The 24,386-nt window shown below is 32.1% G+C and overlaps 1 protein-coding gene across 1 annotated transcript; it reads right to left on the bottom strand.

The window, feature by feature from the left end:
• Positions 1–22,802: 22,802 nt before the first annotated feature.
• On the bottom strand, positions 22,803–24,152 carry LOC149249585 (uncharacterized). The gene has a single exon (XM_089453411.1). It carries the CDS (start codon positions 24,150–24,152, stop codon positions 22,803–22,805), a length of 1,350 nt encoding a protein of 449 aa, XP_089309537.1.
• Positions 24,153–24,386: the final 234 nt, after the last annotated feature.

The following is a 24,386-nucleotide window of genomic DNA, read 5'->3' as shown; positions in this document are numbered from 1 at the left end:
GTGTAAAATTATTTTAAAACTATATTTTAAGAAATTTTTTTAATTATAATTTTTTAATATTCAAGACAAAATAAAATAAAGTATTTATATATATATGAATAATTGATAAATTTTTATTGATATTTTTATAATACTAATATATTAGTTGGGATTACACATTAAATTAATGTATTAATAATTTATCAACATAAAATCTAATTTAGTGGATTAATATTTTAGACCACGAAATTATTTAAATCAAAATTTTTAAATTGTTATAAAAATATATAATAGTATGAATTATTTCAATATTATCATTATAAAATGTAAAGTAAGATACTATCAAATTTGCTAAGTTGAATAGAACATGATTTAATATGGCTCATTTCAATGTTATGATAATACAGTATAATATAAGATAAATATCTCTAAAACATAAAATAGTTTCAACATAAAATAGAAATGAATAGATAAATTTAATAACCTTAGGTTTCACCAATTGTTTGGTGAGCAGCACTTCATAAGCTTTGGATTTATAATTTAACGTCTAATCTTTTAAAAATATGATGCTCGTTTTCTAATATGTAAATATCAATATTTCAAAATAAAAAAATTGGATTACAAAACTACTAATATTCGCTATTCCAAACTATAAATAAATAAAAAAATTGATTCATAAAATGTACATATTAATCAAACTAAATCATTCAAAAGAAAGACACTAAATTATTTAAATCATTTAAATCTATCTATATTACAAATTTCATGAAACAAATCATTATAAAAAAACTTAACTACAATGGATAATATGGCTAATTTATTTCTAAATGAATATATGCAACCTAAAGCTTCCACTATTGTGGAAGAAATGAATGATGACACAAATGAAACCTATATGGTTCTACTTGATGTAATTTCTAATAACTAGCTGATATAAAATATAGATTGCAAAGTATGTCAAATCCAATCCAAATACTTGATGCCTTTTCTAATAACTAGCTGGTATAAAATACAGGTTAAAAAGTATGTGAAATCCAATCTAAATAGCTGGGTACAAAACTTGAAGAGGAATAAAAATATATATATATATATATATATATAAAAGCAAATCATGCAAGTAGAATTAAAAGGGCACATAATGAGTGTAGTGAGGATGTTTTACAAATTTATAGCCTTTGTAATCTCTACTAAATTCACCCACATAGAATTTGATGTAGAAATCCATCTCTCCCAAATATTCATGCACAATATGAATGTGCTAAAAAAAATAATAAATAAATAAACTCCCAGATATCTATACAATCTCCACATACATATAAATTTGTTATAATAAACTTAGCCTAGTATTATACAAAACATAACCCTTCCTCAATATGGAAATCAGTCAACAAATTAAATCAAGGGTGCATCATTTACATACAACTTTAATATAAGTGAATTCAAACGTAATCAGCTCCTTGGTAGACACAAGTAGTAATGTTCCAGGAAGGGTCTAAACCAAAATAATACATAGGCGAACCTAGAGGGGTTTTGTTTCTTTCAAAGGGAAAAATTGCAATTTAGAAGAATATAACTGGAAACGAGAATGGTCATGCCCATGATCGTACTGGGTCTTCTTTCAAAACTCTTATGATGCCAAGATTAAGCTTGTATAGAAGAGAAGGGTGGGGTTCGATAAGTTGAGGACCTGGCAAATTGTGATACCAAGATTAAACCTATATAGAAGGGAAGCGTGGGGTTCGATAATTTGAGTGCCTGGCAAACTGTCTGAGCAACAAAGGTGGGAACTTTGTTAGGAAAATTGGAAGAAGCTTACACAAACGTGTAGCAGACAAGGAAATTTTATTGAAATGACATAACCATAAGCGTAAAAAAGAACGTCACTGCTTGCCAAAAGGAAAAAATCATAACTCAATGGAAGATGGTTTACCTAGGTAGGACCCTTGCTTATCCAAAACTCGTCACCTATGTGTAAATAACATTACAGGAATAGTCAAATGAGTTGCAAGGGAAATGGAGAAATTTTATTGGATACCAAGAGCCTTAGTAAAATAGATTATTTACCTTTCTAAAAAATACCTGAGAAGAGGATAATCCTGAGAGAAGCAATTTTACCCTTTCTCGAATGTCAGCCCTGAAGCTAGTTAAGAAACCAGGTGCAAATCCGAGGCTATGAAGCGAAGTTTAGAATGTCTGGAACAAGTTTTTGGAAGATAAATTGAGGAAGAAAACTCATCAACTCCTTCAGGAATCATGCTCGGGAAATTTATAGAGTACCCTGCAAAATTATGTGCAATTAAGAAAACAATGGCAATAAATAAGTAACCTTGAACAAAAAAATGGCAGTGTGGTTGCTACCTGTAGTTGTTAAAATGTTAAAGCCTCGAGGGGCGAGACCATGACAAGGAAGTTACCATATTTGCGATGTGGTATAAACGCTAATGCATGCTCGGTGAGAGAGGAGGAAAATTTACTTCGGGTATCTATCGCAAAAACCTAAACAAAAATGAAGTCAAAACCCTATCATGTTGTAGAGCACACTTTCACTGTAGAGTCAGTTAAAAATGGCATTGAGAGTGGGATGGGGGGCAAGGTAATTACCCTAACCATCCACTACTTAATCCATGCTATTAGTTCTCGAGATTGATCTGGAACATCTGCCCTAAATGACCATGTGTGCAACTAGGATGCCACCATCGAGGTGAAGCCACGTTGCCAAGTCACGTGGGCCAACCATAAAGACAATTGCATATCAAACAATTCACATCATATACCTTATTTTCATAAATACAACGAGGCTCAGAATGTTTTAGTTGTTCTATAAAGTTTATGACATGACCACACCTATATTTCTTTGCTATCGGATAGTGTAACGTACCCCTTTGGCCTACCCCGGAACAATAGCTAATTATGTTTCTAATTCTGTAAAAAAAAAAAAAATTACGAGTAAGATTTCACAATTTCTTTATTTTTGAATGGTTTATACAATCTCATAATAATGCATCATTCTTTTATACTTTATCGGATCTATAATGGGAACCTTTAGATTCATATAAGTAACTTTTATATCAGAACCGTCATTGAGTGTGAAGGAATAATCATGGCATGCAACCTATATAATCCTCTGGTTAATCCACACGGCAGTAATGGAGTATTATCTTAAGTTTACAATGGCCAGCATTGGCCATCCATCATTAATGTAATTCATCATAATCAAGGTGTTCTGACTAACCCTTGGTTCAACATACATAACTAACTAATCAAAGTACCCTTATCGGAAGCAAGTCTACTTGTCCAATTAGAAGCATGATCCAATAAGTGCTCCACATGCACCAGAGTTACCACTTATGTTAGATGCAACAACTATCGTAACCCTATTATATGACCATTTCATAATATTGACTTCTAGGAGACATTACGGAAATCATTCACATCAACCCCCTATAGTTATCATTTTCCATCTCCTTAAACATGGTCATGCACATTAAGCCCACAATAGATGTAATCATTTCATAAGGAAACATTAACACAGGTAATATATTTATGAATAATGGTCCCATGCCAATTACTACCATGAATGGGTCCTAGAAATCATACCCACTCAACATGCTTCTATAGTTAACTTTACACTGGAATGCAACCTGCATAAGAAATCCGTCATTTCATAATAGAGATAAATTCAACCATCATCATATCTGAGCTAATTGATTTTAATCTCATAAAAAGTAAGGATTTCCACATACCATGCAAGTAAATCTCACCTGAATAGATGGAAACATGATTAAATCTATTAATACCAAAGCACATGTAATTTATTCAAATATTCTCAGAACTAAGAAAACTCCTCATAATAAAATTGGAACAGTAATAGAGAGAGAGAGAGAGTAAGACTCAACATACAAACATTCCATGCATATGACACCAACTAAACCTCACTTGGAGGGAGGAGCACCACCACCCAGCGATGAATCACCTCTGATTCCCCCAAGCCAAAGATCTTGCCAAGGATCAATTGTCCTCAATTAATCAATGAACTGGGTATTTAATACCCTCTTTCATGATTTAGTTACCATTAGCGGCGTCCCCCTTTATGAATTTTTCCATTAGCCTAGGTCTTTTCCAAAAAAGCTCATCTTTATATCCCACAAAGCTTTTCCACATAAAAGCTTTCCTTTATCTCCCGCAAAGCTTTTATGTCTGATGGATCTTTATCTCCCATCCATCCGATGGATCTGCAATCCATCCAAGCTTATCTAGAATCAAATCTAGAAGATTTATCATGAAAGATTCGTCTCTATCCCATTCCTCGTGGGATTTGGCAAACATATCCTCTCTCTTGGTGCTCCGCCCTCCAAGTGATTTATTTTATTAATTTATTTCATAACACATTTTCTTTTCATATTACATATCACCTATCTTTCCACAGATTAGGCTTAGAATAGTTTAACCCACAAGGAGGGTATCACACCTAGCTTTAACTCAGCTTAGGTTTACAACATTTAACACACAAGGGAGGATATCACACCTAGATTTCACTTAGCTTAGGTTTACAATAATTTAGTACACAAGGGAGGGGTGTTACATACAACCCCCCTTAAATTTTACACCATCCTCGTTGTATCACTACATCTTGTCCTTGTTCACAGGTAGCTGGTTTCTGTATGAACAACTCTCATGGTTCTACCATCTGATGCAATTTTTATGATGTACATCTGTCACAAGGAGTTCTCCCAATGCTTCTCCTTCCATAGCTACATCGGTCTCAAGGAGTGCTCTCCTTTCATAGCTACCTGTAACACATTTTTTTAAACCATTTGTGAGAATTTATAGATGCAAAAGCTTGACTATGATAAATATCATGATCTGTTACTTAATATTATAAAATCAATTGTTGCTTATCATTTATTTTATTTGAAGAATGCATGTTCTCTGCTTGCATTCTTTCAATTCTTTGTGCTATTGTCGAACACCTGCTTCTTGCAGTCTCTCTGCATACAGTACACCAATTAGCATATTTTCCACATTAATTTGCATGCAAATTCAAAATAGATTAGTTCACATAACAATATATATTCATCAGATATATATTCATTGTAATTGTATGTATGCCAAACTATGATTAACCATAGTTACTTACACCAAACTTACTTTCCTTCTTCTGGGTAGCATCCAGGTTTGTTTACCTGGTGATACATCTATCCAATGACTCTATGCGTACCTGTACACAAGGTATGTTATACACACTAATACACATTTCATTTTTCAACCTTGTAGCATATGTAGTCATCCAATCCAATATGTATTGTTGTACATATTCTAGCTATGGTACAACCTATAATACCATCCTCATGGTATCACCTGCATGACGTAAACTTTATCCACATATTTTTCCACCATGTTAGTATCATACCAACATTCATTTATTAAGGAATTTTTATGATCATGGTTCATCTATGTAATTAAGAAAGTTTTATGTCAAGTGTAAATCAATTTCAGATCTCATGTGGTTACAATATCAGTCACATAGTATTGTATTCATGCATATTTTCATCTTAATCATACCTTCTTCTTAATTTTCTAAAGTAGACTATTAACAGATAGCTTTTGAAGTTTTATATTTATCATATCATTAATACATCTCAAATGTTTTAGTATTTCCCTTTTTATGCCTCAACAACCTATTGACCATGCATAATTTAGTGTAGTTATACATGAAAGTTTTTACTACTTTCAATCCTACACTCCTTGTAGTTGTAAGTGTTTATGATCTCAGGGTATTTACATGTTAGCTTATCCATAATATTAAATCACCCTTTACCAAAAAATGAGTTATCTACTTTATGAATTCTTGTTTGAATTACGCAACATTTCCTTATGTTGTCGAGACACCTTATCAATGAAATCCAATAAGAGGACCTCTCAAAATTGCTTGATACAAATTATGCATTTTTATTTATATGATATGAATATGTTTCAAATAGATTGTTGGATACCATTTAGTTGACCCAGTGTTCTATACCATTTGTGCTACTTCATCAATTACTATGGTTTGTACTCAAGGATACTTATAGGTTCCATTATGCATATCCATCTAAAGATGAAAATGTCCTCGAAATATATTAAGGTTAATTTTTTCCTTAATCATACTTTCTTCCAACCAAAGAAAAAATCACATTGCAAGCAGATGCATTAATCAAAGGATTAATTTGAACCACAATTTGTACAGTTATATAGTATTGGGCTATAACCTTCGATTTTTCTTGTCCAGCCTAACTCTTAACATAGTCATGCATACTTTGCCTATTTACAATTTGGCACATAATAGCCCAAGCACGTATGCTAACAAAATATCACTTCAATAAGCAACTCAAATCCCCTGCATGGAGGAAAAAACAAATTTCTACATGCTATGCATATTTGTAAGCATTAATAGCAGCATAACATTGATTCTACAAGTCACAAACCACCAATCCTTGCTCAACACAACTATGCCCAACATCTAAGAAACAAAACATACAATCTATCACAACACAACAACAACTCCTCACTACTTTACCAATATATTCATTAGGTCAATCATGCTCTTTCCTTCTACAGAACATACTCCCCTTCAATAGGCATTGGGGTAACAAACATCTTTATGAATGTTGAGAAATGATTTTACTTTATTTCAATATGTAAGAGACTATCAATACCATAATTCATGAAGAAGTGCTTACATGGAATATTCGTATGACTCATTACTCTGCAACTATACTATACCATTTGATAAATACAATATTATTACAAGTCTATAATACTACACACACATGTGCTTGCATGGTAAAATCATATAACTCATTAACATGCATTGATATTAAGCATGTTCCTCTCCAACATGTTTATCTTAATGACTACTTAACCAAACTATGGTAACAACATGTAAACTATCCATGACAAGGCATAGGTATATATATACAACAATTAAGCTTGGATGTGACCATGGACTTCCTCCATTATATAATCATCCTTTCAGGTATTAGGTGAGATTTGTTTTTATTCACCCGTCCTTATTAAAATCTGTTACCTAATATAGTTTTCCACATGGTTTCTCAACCAGTACATGTTATGGTTGTGTTAGAGGTTTTAAGAAAAAACTTTCTAATTTCTATTCATCATTCATAATACCAATTTTTCCCAAGTTTTCCTTATGTACATCTAGTTGCTATCATGCATATATGTATTTTACCTTCACTTCCGAAACCACAATCTCCACATGCTCAAATATGACTAATTTGGAGATTTACATGAAAAATCACCCTACTAAGATAAACTAGAATTGGCTTTGCTCATTTACGGAAATCATTATACATAAGGATTTAATGCATAAATATTTATCTAGTTATCTATTAGAAGCATACTATGTTCCATACTAAACATAGTAATGATCAAGTTCTGATTTAAAAGAGGTCTCACCCATCCATATACGTTCAAAATATAAGTATTTATGCTTATACATCATCGTCCATGCAGATGCTATCATGAGCGGGATAGCACTAATGAGTGAGATAGCTCTATGGCCCAAGCAATAAGAGTTACCTACTATGCCACTTACCACTAACTATACTATTTGATACAATAGAGATACATGCTCTTTATATTCTTAACATTGTTCATGAAAACCTTTTTCATTGCATAACACCTTACTAGGGTTTAACATTTCTTCTTTTATACAATTATCCTTTTATTTAGTCAATTCCCTTTATAGCACTTGTAAGGGTGTCAATTTTCTTGTATTGTAGTTGTGATAACATGATGACTATATCAATAACTTCATCCATTGCTATCCACCTCTTAGAATAATTTATTTCATTCCCAGCTTTAATTTTCCACTACTCACAAAGTAACATTTTTTTAGAAACCAATTCTTATACCAATTTTATTTTGGTTTTTAAGATGAATATTCGTTCCTACAGGGACATACATATTCTCCTTTTGAACCTGATAATAGGTTTAGGAATGTCATATAAGAATATGCAATTTTTAATGAAATTACCACTTCTTTTCAGGGAAAAAAAATTATAAAATAAAAAAATTTAAAATGTTGATATTATTACATTATTATTGCCCTTTTTTTGTGAAGCGTTATAATATTTCATGTTGTTTAATGAGATAGAAAGATTTTGGTTCTTCATTTTATCGATATTGTAGAGACGGAGATCCACTTTGCACTCCTCTTATAGCTGTCATCGCATCAAATCATTCGTGGATAAAAAATTCAATTCAATAAACCAAAGATTTATATGCTACTAGACCTCCTTTATGAAGCCGTTGAGCTTACTGCTAAATGAAGTAAATCTTAGAGAGTCAACAACCTGATTACATTATTCCTATTACTTATAAACACTATTGAGAATCTTTGTGGGACAATAGTATCGCAGACTCCCATCAATTCTAGACACCGAGTTACTCATCACAATATACCTGGGTTTATAAAATATAACTCTATAACTCTGTTATGCGCATGTCGCTTCTACCTTAGATGACTTTATGTGATTTATTTTTACATCATCTGCTTAAAAATATTTTTCTATGCTTAGTCACCAAAATATCTTTACACGGTTTTTGACACAATTATATATAATGAGAATGATAGTTCAATTAGTATTGCAAACATTGATCATATATAATATATGCAATAATAATAATTAAACATGTGCATACTCCCTTGCTCGGATACGAACCCGCAGGGAAAATAGTTTTTATTCTTTATGAACCAGGTATAAATGGGATGGAGTGGAACCAAAAGATTTGTGGGGGTATATCCAAAATGCAGCGCTGGAACTAAGCTAAGTCATGAGGCTTGATGATTGAAAATGTCGCAATACCACAGTGTGAACAGACTCACAGCTCTGCAAAAGGGACAACACCCATGAACTCTCTTACTCTGCACTTGCACATTTGTCTTCTGACCTTCACATAAGTCACCCATCCTTCTTCCTTGCAAGGATCTCAGATAATGCCAGCACCCTTCACAAACTAGTTAAAAATCAATAACTTATATGCATTTTTAATTACCAACCAGGAGAATAGATTCAAGTATATACTATCATTGCATCGTAGGGAGCAGTAGGAAAACATAGCATAGATGTATGTATGTACCAACCTTTCTCTAGGAAATATATATAGACAATCTGTGCACATTATTGAGAGCACAGCCAGTGGCTGTACAGTGCTCCCTCTCAACGAACTCAAAACAACTATTATATTTCTAGCCAATCAGGATTGTTCACTTATTTATGGGCATTAGAGGAGACAATATTTTCTTGGAATCCAGATTGCCATTATCCATTCTTCTGCCTGATGATAAGTCTTATCTAACCAACAATCGATCGCCTCACATCTATAGTAAGACAAACCGAAAATCAAGAACCTTTAGTTACTAATCATGTTCTTCCTAAAAATCAAAATGAAAGCTCATGATTAGAGAATGATTTATAGCCACGTCTTATACCGCTAATCTTTGTTCTCATCCTATCCATATAGTTACACAAAAACGCTGTGACTACTTTTACTTAGCACGTCACACATACTTTATAATATTATGTTTATCATTTGGAAAGGAAAGCATTACGTCTATCGCTTAATTTGATAGGTTGAGGATACTTATTATCCCAACTCGACGCCTTCAACTTCACCATTGACAGAAGGAAACAAACCGAATTCCCGCTTTTCTTCCATCCTTCGCTTAGAAACAACATCGTTGGCTTCATGTCCAACTTGCATACCTCCCAAAATTGTGGTAAACTAGATACGAAAAAGAGAAACAACAGTGCTGTAGTCTTTTCTCCGATCCTTTTATGGCAAAAAGGATAAAACAACCAAACGACATCTAAAAGGGAAATAGAAATTGTGACTTTTGTGCATCTTCTAATTAATATGCATTGTTTCTTTTGACGTGGTGTCGCTTAAGCACCATCCATAAAACATGGGTCTTCATCCAACCTTGACAGGTGTACATAGTTTATCGAACAACTTTCACGCAGAATACACATATCACCGTAGATGACAACCCATACATCCAAGCCACAAAGGAGGAATATCCCTACGGTGCATCACCCATCTTATTGCGATCACACAATGTATAACTAGTTAATAAATTTAATTAGACAGGTTATTCTTCAGCACAAAGTAGTGGCTAACATTTTGCGGTCTGGCATAAAAGCCTCCATCTTCCTTGGTATTACTCTTTCGTTACAAATTTCATGTCAGCAGAATCTAGACAGCTTGGTTTGGGATCGGGTTTCATTGATAGGAAACCATTTCTTCTCACCCTGACCGTCTTTGATTGCACCAAAACTGCAACCAAGTATATTATTGCGCTGGATTATCCGAAGTATAATATTAGCACAATACACTTATATATATGCCGAGAATAGTCTTGTTGTGATATATCAAGACAAATTTGTATATTATGAAATCTACCAAAATCACATGTGCCAAGATGTTACGACATAGATTCCGAGATTTTTATCACAGGAATTAGGATTTCCGGCAGCCTTCGCCAGCTTCGTGAGGGAGAGGCAGCTCGACTCATTTCTTAATTTAACCGTACACATAGTGTAGTATAATATGGAGTCAAGATGACATATGTACTAGAGATTAGGCGTAATATTCCATTGATCTTGTCGTGCAATCTGTAAAATGCAATACTATAAAGTTCAAGATCATGAACTCCTTTCTGTTTTTACGAAACTTGTATATATTTGTTGATTTGACCGAAATTCATATCAGTTTATGGGTTTCCTATTTTTTTAATAATTTTGTAATTTCTTTGATTTTGTTTTTAAGAATATATATATTCAATACACTCTATTTTTGCGAATAAAATGAGGTGGTGCTGGCCATGACTTCACTCGGGATAACTGCCAATCACCGAGAGCGAGTGTAATATCCCAACACGTATTTTTTTTGCTATGCAGTTTTTATCTCAGCATGTCGATTGTACATGTCATAATTTAATCAATTAAAACCCACATAAACCCCCAATGATATCAGGTTATATATAGAGAGAATTTACTATATGTTATTAATTCTTTAATAACCTTGTTAATGTTTGGATTCTTCTTTGAAGAACCTTAATTTCCCTTGGAGGCGAGAAATTCCATGTGCTTAAATTTCTAGGATAAATTTTTGGGTTATTACTTTTATAGGAATTTTTGTAATCAAACCTGTCAACGAAAATTTTACGAGGATGGATCAATCCATAGGCTGCAAGGTTTGAACTTGGGCTCTGATACCATTTGTAATGTACCCCTTTGGCCTACCTTGGAATAATAGCTAATTAGGCTTCTAATTCTGTAAAATTTCTTTTTTTTTTTATAGCTAAGATCTGACCATTTCCTCATTTCTTAATAGTTTATACAATCTCATAATAACGCATCATTCTTTTGTACTTTATTAGATCCATAATGGGAACCTTTAGATTCATATAAGTAACTTACATATCAAAACCGTCAATGGGTGTGAAGGAATAATCATGGCATGCAACCTATATAATCTTCTGGTTAATCCACACCAGCATTAATGGAGTATTATCTTAAGTTTACTATGGCCATCATTGGCCATCCATCATTAATATAATTCATCATAATCAAGGTGTTCTGACTAACCCTTGGTTCAACATACATAATTAACTAATCAAAGTACCCTTATCAGAAGCAATTCTACTTTTGCAATTAGAAGCATGATCCACTAAGTGATCCACATGCACCAAAGTTACCACTTGATGTTAGATGCAACAACCATATTAATCCTATTATATGACCATTTCAGAATAATGACTTCTAGGAGACATTACGGAAATCATTCACATCAACCCCCTATAGTTATAATTTCCCAACTCCTTAAGCATGGTCATGCACATTAAGCCCACAATAGATGCAATCATTTCTTAAGGAAACATTAACACACACAATCTATTTATGAATAATGGTCCCATGCCAATTCCTATCATGAATGGGTCCTAGAACTATTACCCACTGAACACGCTTCTACAGTTAACTTTACACTGGAATGCAACCTGCATAAGAAATCTGTCATTTCATAATAGAGATAAATTCAACCATCATCATATCTAAGCTAATTGATTTTAATCTCATAACAAGTAAGGATTTCCACATACCATGCAAGTAAATCTCACCCGAATAGAGGGAAACATGATTAAATCTATTAATACCCAAGCACATGTAATTTATTCAAATATTATTAGAACTAAGAAAACTCCTCATAATAAAATTGGAATAGTAAAAGAGAGAGAGAGAGTAAGAATCAACATACAAACATTCCATGCATATGACACAAACTCAACCTCACTTGGAGGGAGAAGCACCACCACCAAGCCATGAATCACCTCTGATTCCCCTCGAGTTGAAGATCTTGCCAAGGATCAACTGTCCTCAATTGATCAATGCACTGGATATTCAATACCCTCTTTCGTGATTTAGTTACCATTAGCAGCGTCCCGCTTTATGGATTTTTCCATTTGCCTAGGTCTTTTCCGAAAAGTCTCGTCTTTATCTCCCACAAGGCTTTTCCACATAAAAACTTACATTTATCTCCCGCAAAGCTTTTATGTCTGATGGATCTTTATCTCCCATCCATCTGATGGATCTGCAATCCATCCAAGCTTAACTAGAATCACATCTGGAAGCTTACTCATGAAAGATTCATCTCTATCCCATTCCTCATGGGATTTGGCAAGCATCTCCTCTCTCTTGGTCCTCCGTCCTCCAAGTGATTTATTTTATTAATTTATTTAATAAAACATTTTCCTTTCATATTACATATCGCGTAACTTTCCTCAACTTAGGTTTAGAATAGTTTAACCCACAAGTAGGGTATCATACCTAGCTTTAACTCGGCTTAGGCTTACAACATTTAACACACAAGGGAGGATATCACACCGAGCTTTCACTTAGCTTAGGTTTACAACACAAGGGAGGGGTGTTACAGATAGGGACATGAGAGGGAAGGGTTACAATGTCCCTTCAAATTAGTATGTATAAATCTATTTAACATTAAAAGGAATCTGTGTGGGGTAAGGAAGAAGATATTATTAAAAGGTTTCGAAAACATATAAAATTATTATATATAGATTTAGTATATAAGTTACGATATGGAATATAAAATTTTAGAAGATTGAAAATCATAAGAAATTGTATTTTTTGGTGTGTTTATCTATCTATCTATCTATATATATATGTATGTATATAGGGTAAATTTGAGGTATGTTACATAGTATCTCTAATAATATTTATTACGACACCAAAGTTTTCATCTTACTTCAGCATGCCATACAACCAAAGAAGCATAGTCACCTCATATAAATAGTGTGACGTCATGAGTTGGGTATGACCAACAACCTTATCATATCACCTAGAATATACCTCAATGGCATGCCCTAACTAAACCCTATCCAAGGATATTTTCAGCTATGTGGAATATTATAATTCTTGATTCATCATATGTGATCATAAACCATCACCACTTAACCATAAATGGCCTATTGTCGCCTTTCCCAAGCCAAGCATAGAGTGCAACAACCAACTTCCTAATATTTTACTATGTCCATCATATCTCCAAGCCCCAACGCAATAGTGACTAAGGATCATGTTCCGACATCAAAGGGAACCTCACATCCTTTATCACCCTACCACCATTATCGTCCTACCTAATGAAAACAATTGTTGTATTACAAAGTTGTGATGACCTAACAAATCCCACTATGTGACCCTCATTGGTTTCCTGTTGTGTCCTACTTCAAATTATGCACCCCTTCATCCTCCTAATGTGCTTTCTTACCATGTTCACCTCCTTACTCTACACTATGAGTCAATGCCCAAGACACAGGGTCTATCTACATCTTGCCAAGCATGCCTATGCACCCTCTCCAAGTTTCCATTGCTAATGACACTCTAAGTCTTGCATCTTACATCTTCCCTTTTGATCATTTTGGGATACTCTAAGGTTTCTAATGCGTGTGGTGGGAATCATTCACAATGGCTCTCCTAGTTAGAGAAATTTACATTGTAGTCATTATGAAAATCACAAGCTAATACTTCTTTACCGAGAAGTGATGTGTCTTTCACTCATGTGTCACAAGATGACACCATAGTTACAAAATTTGAATGCAAATTATCTCGAATACAAAAAAAATTGATTGCTTAAATATTAATATGGCAAAAAATTCAAGGATATACAACTTACAAATACTCAAACATATTATTTTTCCAATATTTTAAAAAATTGAAATAGACAATTATGATATTGAATACCTCAAAAACCCCTTAAAAATTGTTTTCGATTCTGAATGTTGTAGATAGAATTATACACTGAAACAAAATACATAGATTTACATTAAAATAGTAGATTGTAAGAATCTATGTATTCATCCATGTACTCAATTGCACCATAAATTATATGATACTCAGTATAAGTTGAACTTCTATAGAAATTCCACAATATAGTAAATCATACAAAAGCTACATCTATATCTCAAATTAATTAATATATTAAGCATGTAAAAAAACATTCATCAATTTATACACTTGTATCCCCAATTTCTACTTATTCACCAAACTGTCATAAAATTCCCCACCAACATGATATTTCTATTTAAATTTCATATGTATATCACACATGCGTGTAATTTAGAAATGTAAGTTATAAATTTCTAACTTGCATATTTAGTTAACATTCTACAAACCCCCAGCTTACTCTCTAAAAATGTAGCTTAACTAATAGTTAAAATGATTTTTTTTCGCCATACTAATATAATTGGTAGTAAGATTTTGATTTCTTATTGTTTAAAATGCAATTTTGAATGATTAAATAGATTTAAAATTATTTTTTTAAATGCAATACATAAATAAATTTAGCACCCTAAAAAACTACAAGACACCCAATTTTTAATATTAAACATTTTTTATTTTTTATTTTTAAAAATTTCTACCTAAAATTCAAAATTAACTAAAAACAATAAAAAAATAAAAATAAAAAATAAAAATCATTTCATTTATTAATTAAGCATTTCATTCATGCCGTAAAACTGCTTCTGCTTGGCTAAGAGCTCGTCTTCCTCGGACGTAAGGAAACATGTTAACGGCCCAAGACCCAGAGGCATCTGGCAGGAGTGAAAGCCTGCTCCCTTACGGACCACCAGCGGGTTATTACAGGTGGCGTGGTTTTCCTTGATAACGGTGATGAGTCAAACCGACTTTCGCGGATAGCAGCCAGAGATGGCTGTCCTCACTGTTGGTTTGACACCTGAGTTTGATAGGTTTTGCCACCTTCGGAAAAAAAAAATTAAGCATTCTATAATTAACCTATTATATCCTTTATATCCTTTCTTTCTGCTCCATAGGACAAACTAAACCTAAATTACTGAACCATAAATTATTACATATTTCATTTGCAAAATAAATCTCAAAGATCAGCCAGTGTTACCATTCATCAATGCGTAATCGTATGCCATCTCATCGATCCGGAAGGGTGATGAGATCCGGAAGGGTTTCTAAAGACTAGATGGGCCGCGAGAAATTTATGGTTCTGATTATTGAAAATCTTTGCTACTTTGTATTAATCCATGAATCCAATATTTCTTACCGAACTTCTGATTGGCGTATTAATCAACGAAACCGGATCGATAGAGCCTCTGAATTTTGTAAGGTTTCGCCAATTTGACGGAATTTAGTAACTATTGACAAAATCAAGATTACTGTCGCATGATTTTGTCGGTTTTGCAACTAGGGTGATGCAATGTAGATGACGCACTGAGGCTGACGCCATGAGGGTGAGGCAACGTTTTTGGCCCAAAATGAAAAGAAAATGTCCACCATTTTGACAAAATCTTATGAAAAAGTTTTGAAAAATTGGGTTATAATGGTTAAGTTTAGGAAATTTGGGTATCTTAAATTTTTTTTGATGGTGCTAACATAAATTGAAAAAAAACACAACACTCTCACAAATTGACAAAATCCAACAATAAATTTGTCATCCAAACAAAATAAACGTGCTTAGCCGAGTCGCAATTTGAGTCGTCATCTTTAGGATTATTTTAATTTATGTAAGTTGTCTATCAACTCCCGTTGAATTTCTGATTTTGCCTATTATTCAACTTTGTTGGCAACATTTCCCATCTCTTTCCTCCTCGATGTTTGAGAAATTATTTTTGGCAGAGTTGTTTTTTAATTCAAATTATCTAAATGGACTGTGAATTTTGGGAACCCAACACCATTCCCCACGATGACATGGTATCGCTGTTTTACAATTCTTCTTTGAAAAGGGAAACCCGGAACCTTTAAAGTTTCAATAATAGGCAGCCTGGAGCTTCCAAACATACGGAGCCCGCCCATTTATTTATTTTCACGGCAGTAGAGTACGTCAATGTGTCAATATAGAATATAGAATATAGAATGCAATAATTTAGGGCAATAAAGGTACTGGTGTTGTATATGTTTACAGTTAGATAATCAGCTTGTCAAAATTTAGAGATGGATATATATAGTTTTGGCTAATTTAATGTCCATTAGAAAGTTAGATATTTTAAATGATAATTTATTATTTGTAATCATTCTGTAATAAATTTTGAAATATTCAGCGATCTCTATAAGGAACCAACAGCTATGGCAAGATGTTTATATTGGTTCTACAAAAAGATATGTTGTGTGATTGTGTACGTTAATATAAGTTTTATAAGGATTTTAGTTTTAATGAGAGGTATGTTGTAACTAATTGATTTGTGGTATTTGTGAAATAGTTGTACATCATGTAGTAATAATAAAAAAGAAAAAAAACAATAATAATTGCACAATGTGAAAATGAGTCAATAACAACCCATCCTTGTCTTTTATTCTCCATACATTATACCTCTTTTGCCCACTATATCTTATTTGTGAAAATCTATATATTCTGTATTGTTACCAAATTAGTGTAACCATATAAACAAAATAGTTGGTAAACGCCCACAATCATCAATCATAATAAGCATCTAAACACTCTATGATACATCTCACATTACTAAAATTTAAAAAATCATAACTAACTAAACTATAATTTTGTTTTAAATTATTGTTTAATTATTAATTGTAAAAAGATTTAATATAAGAGTTAAACATAGATATATTTATATCTACAAAAACATGGACCGAGATTCTTAATTATAAAAATTTAACCCCACTTTATATGGATATTTTTAACTTTGTAAAGAGATTTTGTTACAACAATATGTACCAATACTATGACTTATCAGTGCTACATCCCTAAAAAACTATAACTCAAATTATAAACACTAATTCATATAACTTTTCTTAATTAATTAATTTACATATATATATATATATATATATATATATAAAATCTCAATCTTTAATTCATAAATATTATTATGAATATTTCTTACAAGTTAAATCCCTACCATTACCTAACAAATATTAATAATTAAATTTAAATCTTCAAAATTTTATTTCAAAATAATTAAATATCATTCACCATTATAAATACATTTACTCCTTTAAATTCAAAATATCATAAATAAATAGTAAAATAATTATAATTTATTTCGTAAGTAAATTCAAAGCGTCATAAATAAATAAATACTAAAATAATTATAATTTATTTTTACAAAATTAATATGCATTTTTCTCTTAAAATTCGAAAATATGAATAAGGTTATTTTTAAACCATTTATTTTTAAAAGATATTAAAATATCTGATATTAATAATATATCACACTAGTTGGTTCGAAACGCGTCGACAAATGATATTCCTTGTGATTTTCGCCGAAAAAAATCTCTCTAACTTGATATGGATCACAGAAGCCTGAACTCTATTATTGAATCCCTGCACGGGAAAGCCATTGCAACCAAAGTTCATCATTTTGAACGGGCTCGCTTGCAGGTTTCAAGGTTGAAATCAGATCTAGCTTTGCTTTGCTGGATCTGTTTCTTCAACTTGTCCTGACGATGAACCACACTAGTTGGTTCGAAACGCGTCGACAAATGGTATTCCTTGTGATTTTCGCCGAAAAGAATCTCTCTAATAAATAATATTATTTAATATTCCACTAATTTTTATAATTTTTATAATTTAAATTTACTAAATTTTTAAAAATATATATTTAAAGAAAGATTTTATACGTTTAAATATTACGTAAAGATAAATACATCTATTTTTTTATTTATCTATTTAAACGAATATTTAATATGTTTACAATTATATTCACAAATTACAAATATATATTTATATGGAAGGTGTTCCCATTTTGAAAATGGTCATGCCAGGCATTGTCTATTTTTTTCATCTTTATTTCACATTTGTGCGTATGTTGTTTTGACACGAATCAAACTTAAGAAAAAAAATGAATTACATATCTTATTGTAAAATGGACCATTTTGCTAAATAAAATTTTCTTATATATAAATGGATGTTATAAATAATAATGCGGAGCTTATCATGGAGGAGCTTACTAGAATTGGAATAATCTTGAATCCCTAGGAAATTCGTAGGTGGGGATCCATGTGGCACGAATCTAATTTTTTTAATTTATTAAAAATCAATGCAAACTAACAAACTCTGTAATACACTGCATTCGTTGATAAACATTTCACCACATCATTGATAAAGGCATAAGTTCACATACAAAAATAAGTGCATATGTATATATATATAGATATATATATATATATATATATATATATATATATATATGTGTGTGTGTGTGTGTAGAAAGAAGAATACATATATCCATTTGCACATATGAGCTAAATAACACATAAGATCTAAACAACAATCAACATCCAAAGATACCCATGCCCACCTAAAAGTGAAACAAAAACAAAACAAAAAAACATAAGAAGAAATCAACCCCAAATTCATAAATGCAATAATTAGATTTTTCTTGGTCTTAAGATTGTGCTTCTCACAGTGGGTCACTTGCAACATACAAAAATACACACTAGTTATGAATTAAGAAAATCCAACGTACAAAGATACACAGGCCCACCTAAAAATGGAACAGAAATCAAGAAAAACATAAAAAGAAATCAATCCTAGATTCATAAATGTAATAGTTGGATATTTCTTGGTCTTAATATTGTGCTTTTCAGAGTGGGTCACTTGCAGGTCCACATTAACTAGTTATGAATTAAGAACATAAATGCAACAGTTGGATATTTCTTGGTCTTAATATTGTGCATCTTACAGTGGGTTACTTGCAGGTCTACATTAACCGGTTATGAACTAAGAAAATTCTTTCAGTGGAAATCACATAAGAGAAATTTTGGTTCAAACCAACAAGTGTGGTTCATCAACACTACCAGTTATGAACTAAGAAAACTCTTTCAGTGGAAATCACATAAGAGAACTCTTTCAGTGGAAATCACATAAGAGAAATTTTGGTTCAAACCAACAAGTGTGGTTCATCAACACTACCAGATGAGGAGGTAGACCATGGAAAAGACTTAAATAGAGAGCAATGTAGAGACCATAATTTCAAGTAACTACTATATTTGAACAATAATATTTAAATTATGATAATACTTAGTAATATTTGTTTTTAATATATTAATAAATTAATATTATAACTTAAATATTATTCTTGAAATATAGTCGTTACTAGAAATTATGGTCTCTACATTGTTCTATACTTAAGGATTTCTCATGCACTACCTCTTCGTCTTGTTGGTTCAAAACCCGTCGGCCAAGATTTCTCTTATGTGATTTCTACCAAAATACATTTCTAAATTCATTATGGATCACAAAAGTGTGAACTCGGTTATGAATTCTTATCAATAATTATTAAGTGGATGGTAAGGATTTAACCTCCATAAAATATTTCGTCGATACGCGTACATATATGAACTTTAGATGGAAGGAGGTTTGTTGAACTTTTTCTAATTAAGTACCTAAATTGATTCTCAAGGGAATATGCTCAAGATATGCTTCTTCTTAAAATTTATCAACGACTATAGTGTGTTACAAAGTTTTTTAGGTTGCATTGACTTTTAATAAATTTTAAAAATTATATTCAGGCCACGTGCCTCCCCACCCACGAATTTCCTAGGGATTTGAGATTATTCCAATTCTAATAAGCTCCTCCATGTTGATATTATTCCAATTCTAATAAGTTCCTCATTATTATTTATAACATTTATTTCTATATTTGAAAATTTTATTTAGAAAAATGGTCCATTACTTTTAATAAATTTAAAAAATTAGATTCCACCCACCAATTTTCTAGGGAATTGAAATTATTCCAATTCTAATAAGTTCCTTCATGTTGAGATTATTCCAATTCTAATAAGTTCTTCATTATTACTTATAACATTCATTTACATATAAGTAGATTTTATTTAGAAAAATAGTCCATTACTTTTAATAAATTTAAAAAATTAGATTTGTACCACGTGGCTCTCCACTCACCAATTTCCCAAGGATTTGAGATTATTCCAATTCTAATAAGTTGCTCCATGTTGAGATTTTCCAATTCTAATAAGTTGTTCATTATTATTTATAAAATTAATTTATATATAAGAAAATTTTATTTAGCAAAATGGTCAATCACTTTTAATAAATTTAAAAATTATATTCTTGCCACGTAGCTCCCCCCCCACCAATTTCCTAGGGATTTTAGATTATTCAAATTCTAATAAGTTCCTCCATGTTGAGATTATTCCAATTCTAATAAATTTCTCATTATTATTTATAACATTCATCTATATATAAGAAAATTTTATTTAGAAAAATTGTCCATTACTTTTAATAAATTTAAAAAATTAGATTCATGGCTTCCCACCCACCAATTTCTTAGGGATTTGAGATTATTAAAATTCTAACAAGTTCCTCCATGTTGAGATTATTCCAATTCTAATAAGCTCATCATTATTTTTTATAACATTCATTTATATATAAGAAAATTTTATTTAGTAAAATGGTCCATACTTTTAATAAATTTAAAAAATTATATTCATGCCACGTGGCTCCACACCCACCAATTTCTTAGGGATTTGAGATTATTTCAATTCTAACAAGTTCCTCCATGTTGATATTATTCAAATTCTAATAAGTTCCTCATTATTATTTATAACATTAATTTATATATAAGAAAATTTTATTTAGAAAAATGGTCCATTACTTTTAATAAATTAAAAAAATAAATAGATTTGTGCCACTTAGCTCCCCACCCACCAATTTCCTAGGGATTTGAGATTATTCCAATTCTAATAAGTTCCTCCATGATAATATGCTCATTATTATTTATAACATGCATTTATATATAATAACATATATAACAAGGTATTTTCCTATATCTTCACTATGATGCAAAAAATTTCCATCTATTATGGCATTAAGTTGTCCTTTAACGTGTTCAAAGATCATATTGTCTACTCCATATTGTCTACAAGTTGTGAATGATATGTCTTCTTCAATTAATAACAATGTTTTCCATACCATATATAACAAGGTATTTTCCTATAACCGTGACAATAACTTAATTACATGTTTGCTTTACTAGTACCTGAACATACATATATGTGTATGTTTCCACAAGTGTCTGATAGTTGCAAATTTAACATGGACAACCTCTATGAAAGGTTTGGGCATTTGATATTGGATCACGAGGATGGCTTACGAGACCTTGACTCTCAAGAGGAATTTGTTTTGCTGCACAAATGAGGAATAAAAGGTTTGACTAGCTTATGCCACGAATCTCCATGAGATCAATTATGTGTCTTCTATAAATTTACTAACCGAGTGTGGTTTAGATATTAATAATTTGAAGGGTTGTTATATGGAAGATTTATTTACTTTTCAAATACAAATGTATAAAAGTAGCTCAGCTATGAAGTTGATTTTTCATAGGTTTTTAATGTAGGACTAGTGTAGAATTACATAAAGTAGGATGAGTGAATTTGTGCTCTAAAATTAATTAGCAACAATTTAATAACAAATTTTCAAATTGCAAGCTAATATTATTAGTTTTTTCTTTCAAGATCAGTATTGATTGATTTTAATCACAAATATAAGAAGTGTTTACAGTGATATAATTTCTTCTTGTGTAATTGTTTTTTAAATGCAAAATTAAAAAAAAAATGTTTGCATCTCAAAGATAAAATTGACAAAAAAATATAGCCCAAATATAAAATCATAACATTACTTGAAATTCTTAAAAATATTTTAACTGTGAAAATTTATTTCTCTTCATTGTACATATTAGTTGACATTGAGATATTTTACTTAATACGGCATTGAAATATTTTACTTATGAATTAGATTGTTTATATTAATAAGTTCCATAATAAGTTCCTCCATGATTAATAAATTACGATTTAGAAATTATGGTTGATGTTTTGAAATGTATTTCTATTTTTTAAATCTTAAATGCATTATATTGTAAATTGATTATTTTTTTTCCGAGGAAAAAATACTGCGCTTTTCTATTAATAGAGCAATAAAAAAGCTACAAAAAAGGAATGTGTTAACATTCAGCAGTGTTTTCACGTTCCACAGAGAGATTAATCTCTTCAGTGTTATCAGGTTAGCCATGTCTTTTTAAACCAAAAGACATTTTGTTCTCTTCTGTTTGCCGGCCTACAGCGGCCCTATCAAAAAATTTGTGTTCAATACTGTCACCATAAGGTCCTGGGCCTCCTTTTTAACAGGAAAACAACCCAATACAAATATCATATTAAGTTCGAACAAGACGAAATTTTGAAACACAGTCTCTCCTGCCTCAGGAGCATACATATCAGAACAACAACGATGGTGAAGAAAAGACAAAAAGACTAAGAAAAAGGGGAGAGATCCGACACACGGATCAGGTCCTGAGTTTGCTCTGTTATCCTCCAAGATCCCAAAGCTTGCTGTAAACCTGTTTTAGAATACCGGTCAGCTTCTTCATTATTTTCCCTGTAAATATGAGCGATGGAGAAGCTATTAAAATGTGTCTTTAATCTTTTTACTTCTTCCAACAGAGGCAACAGCATATAATTCCTGCAAATAAATTTCTCATTGACCCAATTAATCACATTTGCCGAGTCTCCATAAATCTGAACAGTGAGGATGTTTCTATGAATGAGCCAGCAGAGGAGAAATTTTAAGGCAGATAATTCGGCAAAGTTGTTTGTACCCGACCCAAGGCCAACAGAGGCTTTTAAGGAATGCGAAGGAGTGAGATGAATTATGATTCCAGCTCCAGTAACATTATTTTGGGCGGCTCCGTCAAAAAAGGCATAGGGGATGCCCTCTCTGATAACTAAATCCGCCCGCCGGATTGTAGAAGGAGTGCCCTCAGGTTCAGGTAAACTAGCAAAAATAGCTGAGGCTTGTAGAGCCATGACGGTTGCAGGAGTGATCTTTCCATTGAAGATGCAGCCATTTCGGGAAATCCAAATACCCCAACAGACAATTGGCGGGAGGTTTCTCAAGTTTTTCTCAGGGTAGTGAGACCACCAGTATTCCCATGCAGCAGATAAGTTTGCCCCTTCCCACTTCCCTGAGAATTTCAGGAGTTTGTAAGTTTCCTCCCAAACTGTCATGGAGAAAGGACAGCTTACAAAGAGGTGTGAGATCATTTTAGAGGCTTCTTTGCAAAGAGGACATCTACTCGGCCCCAACTGGAAGCGAGCTTGGAGGATATCCCAAGTGGGTATTTTATTTTTTAGCGCACACCAGAGAAAAATTCTGGCTTTTTTGGGGCATTTTAATTTGAAAAGGGGCTTTGCCCACCAAACCGGGGGCTCCCACCCCTTTCTGCTCATCAAAAAATCGTATCCAGCCTTTGGGGAGTAACGACCTGTTTCTGCATGAGCCCAAACCAGAGAGTCAGGAGAGTCCTTTAATCTGACATTCGAACGTTTTAGTTCTTGAATGAAATCATTCCATTCATCTCTCCAACGAAAATCCAAATCCAAATCTTCAGCTGACTTCCAACCCTGCCCCCAAATGGAAGACAAACCCGGGTTTGCAATCTGATAAAGCTGTTTAATTCCTTTTGAGTCAAGATGCTCAAGCAAACCAGGAGATAGAGCAAAATGCTCATTACACCCTACCCAAGGGTCCTTACCAATCCGCACACATTCACCATTCCCCACTTGCCATGCTAGTCCTTGTTCAATGATTTTAAAAGCATCCATGGTTGCCTTCCATATGACCGAATTGTAAATTGATTATAAGTAAAATAGATGAAGTAAAAATATAAAGTTGGTTTTTTTTTAATTTAGTTATCAATTTTCGAAATATATCATACATTAAAAAATTGTAAATTTATAGATCTAAAATTCCATCAATAATGTTTCACATGATATAGTTTTTAAAAATTTAATATATTCAAATGAGACTATAGGAAATGAATTTATTAATTTACAAAT

The sequence above is a fragment of the Pinus tabuliformis genome, chromosome 7 (genome assembly GCF_031772625.1).
Source record: "Pinus tabuliformis cultivar Carrire ecotype Pingquan chromosome 7, CPIR1, whole genome shotgun sequence".
NCBI classification, from domain to species: domain Eukaryota; kingdom Viridiplantae; phylum Streptophyta; class Pinopsida; order Pinales; family Pinaceae; genus Pinus; species Pinus tabuliformis.
This window is presented reverse-complemented; position numbering and strand designations above follow the sequence as displayed.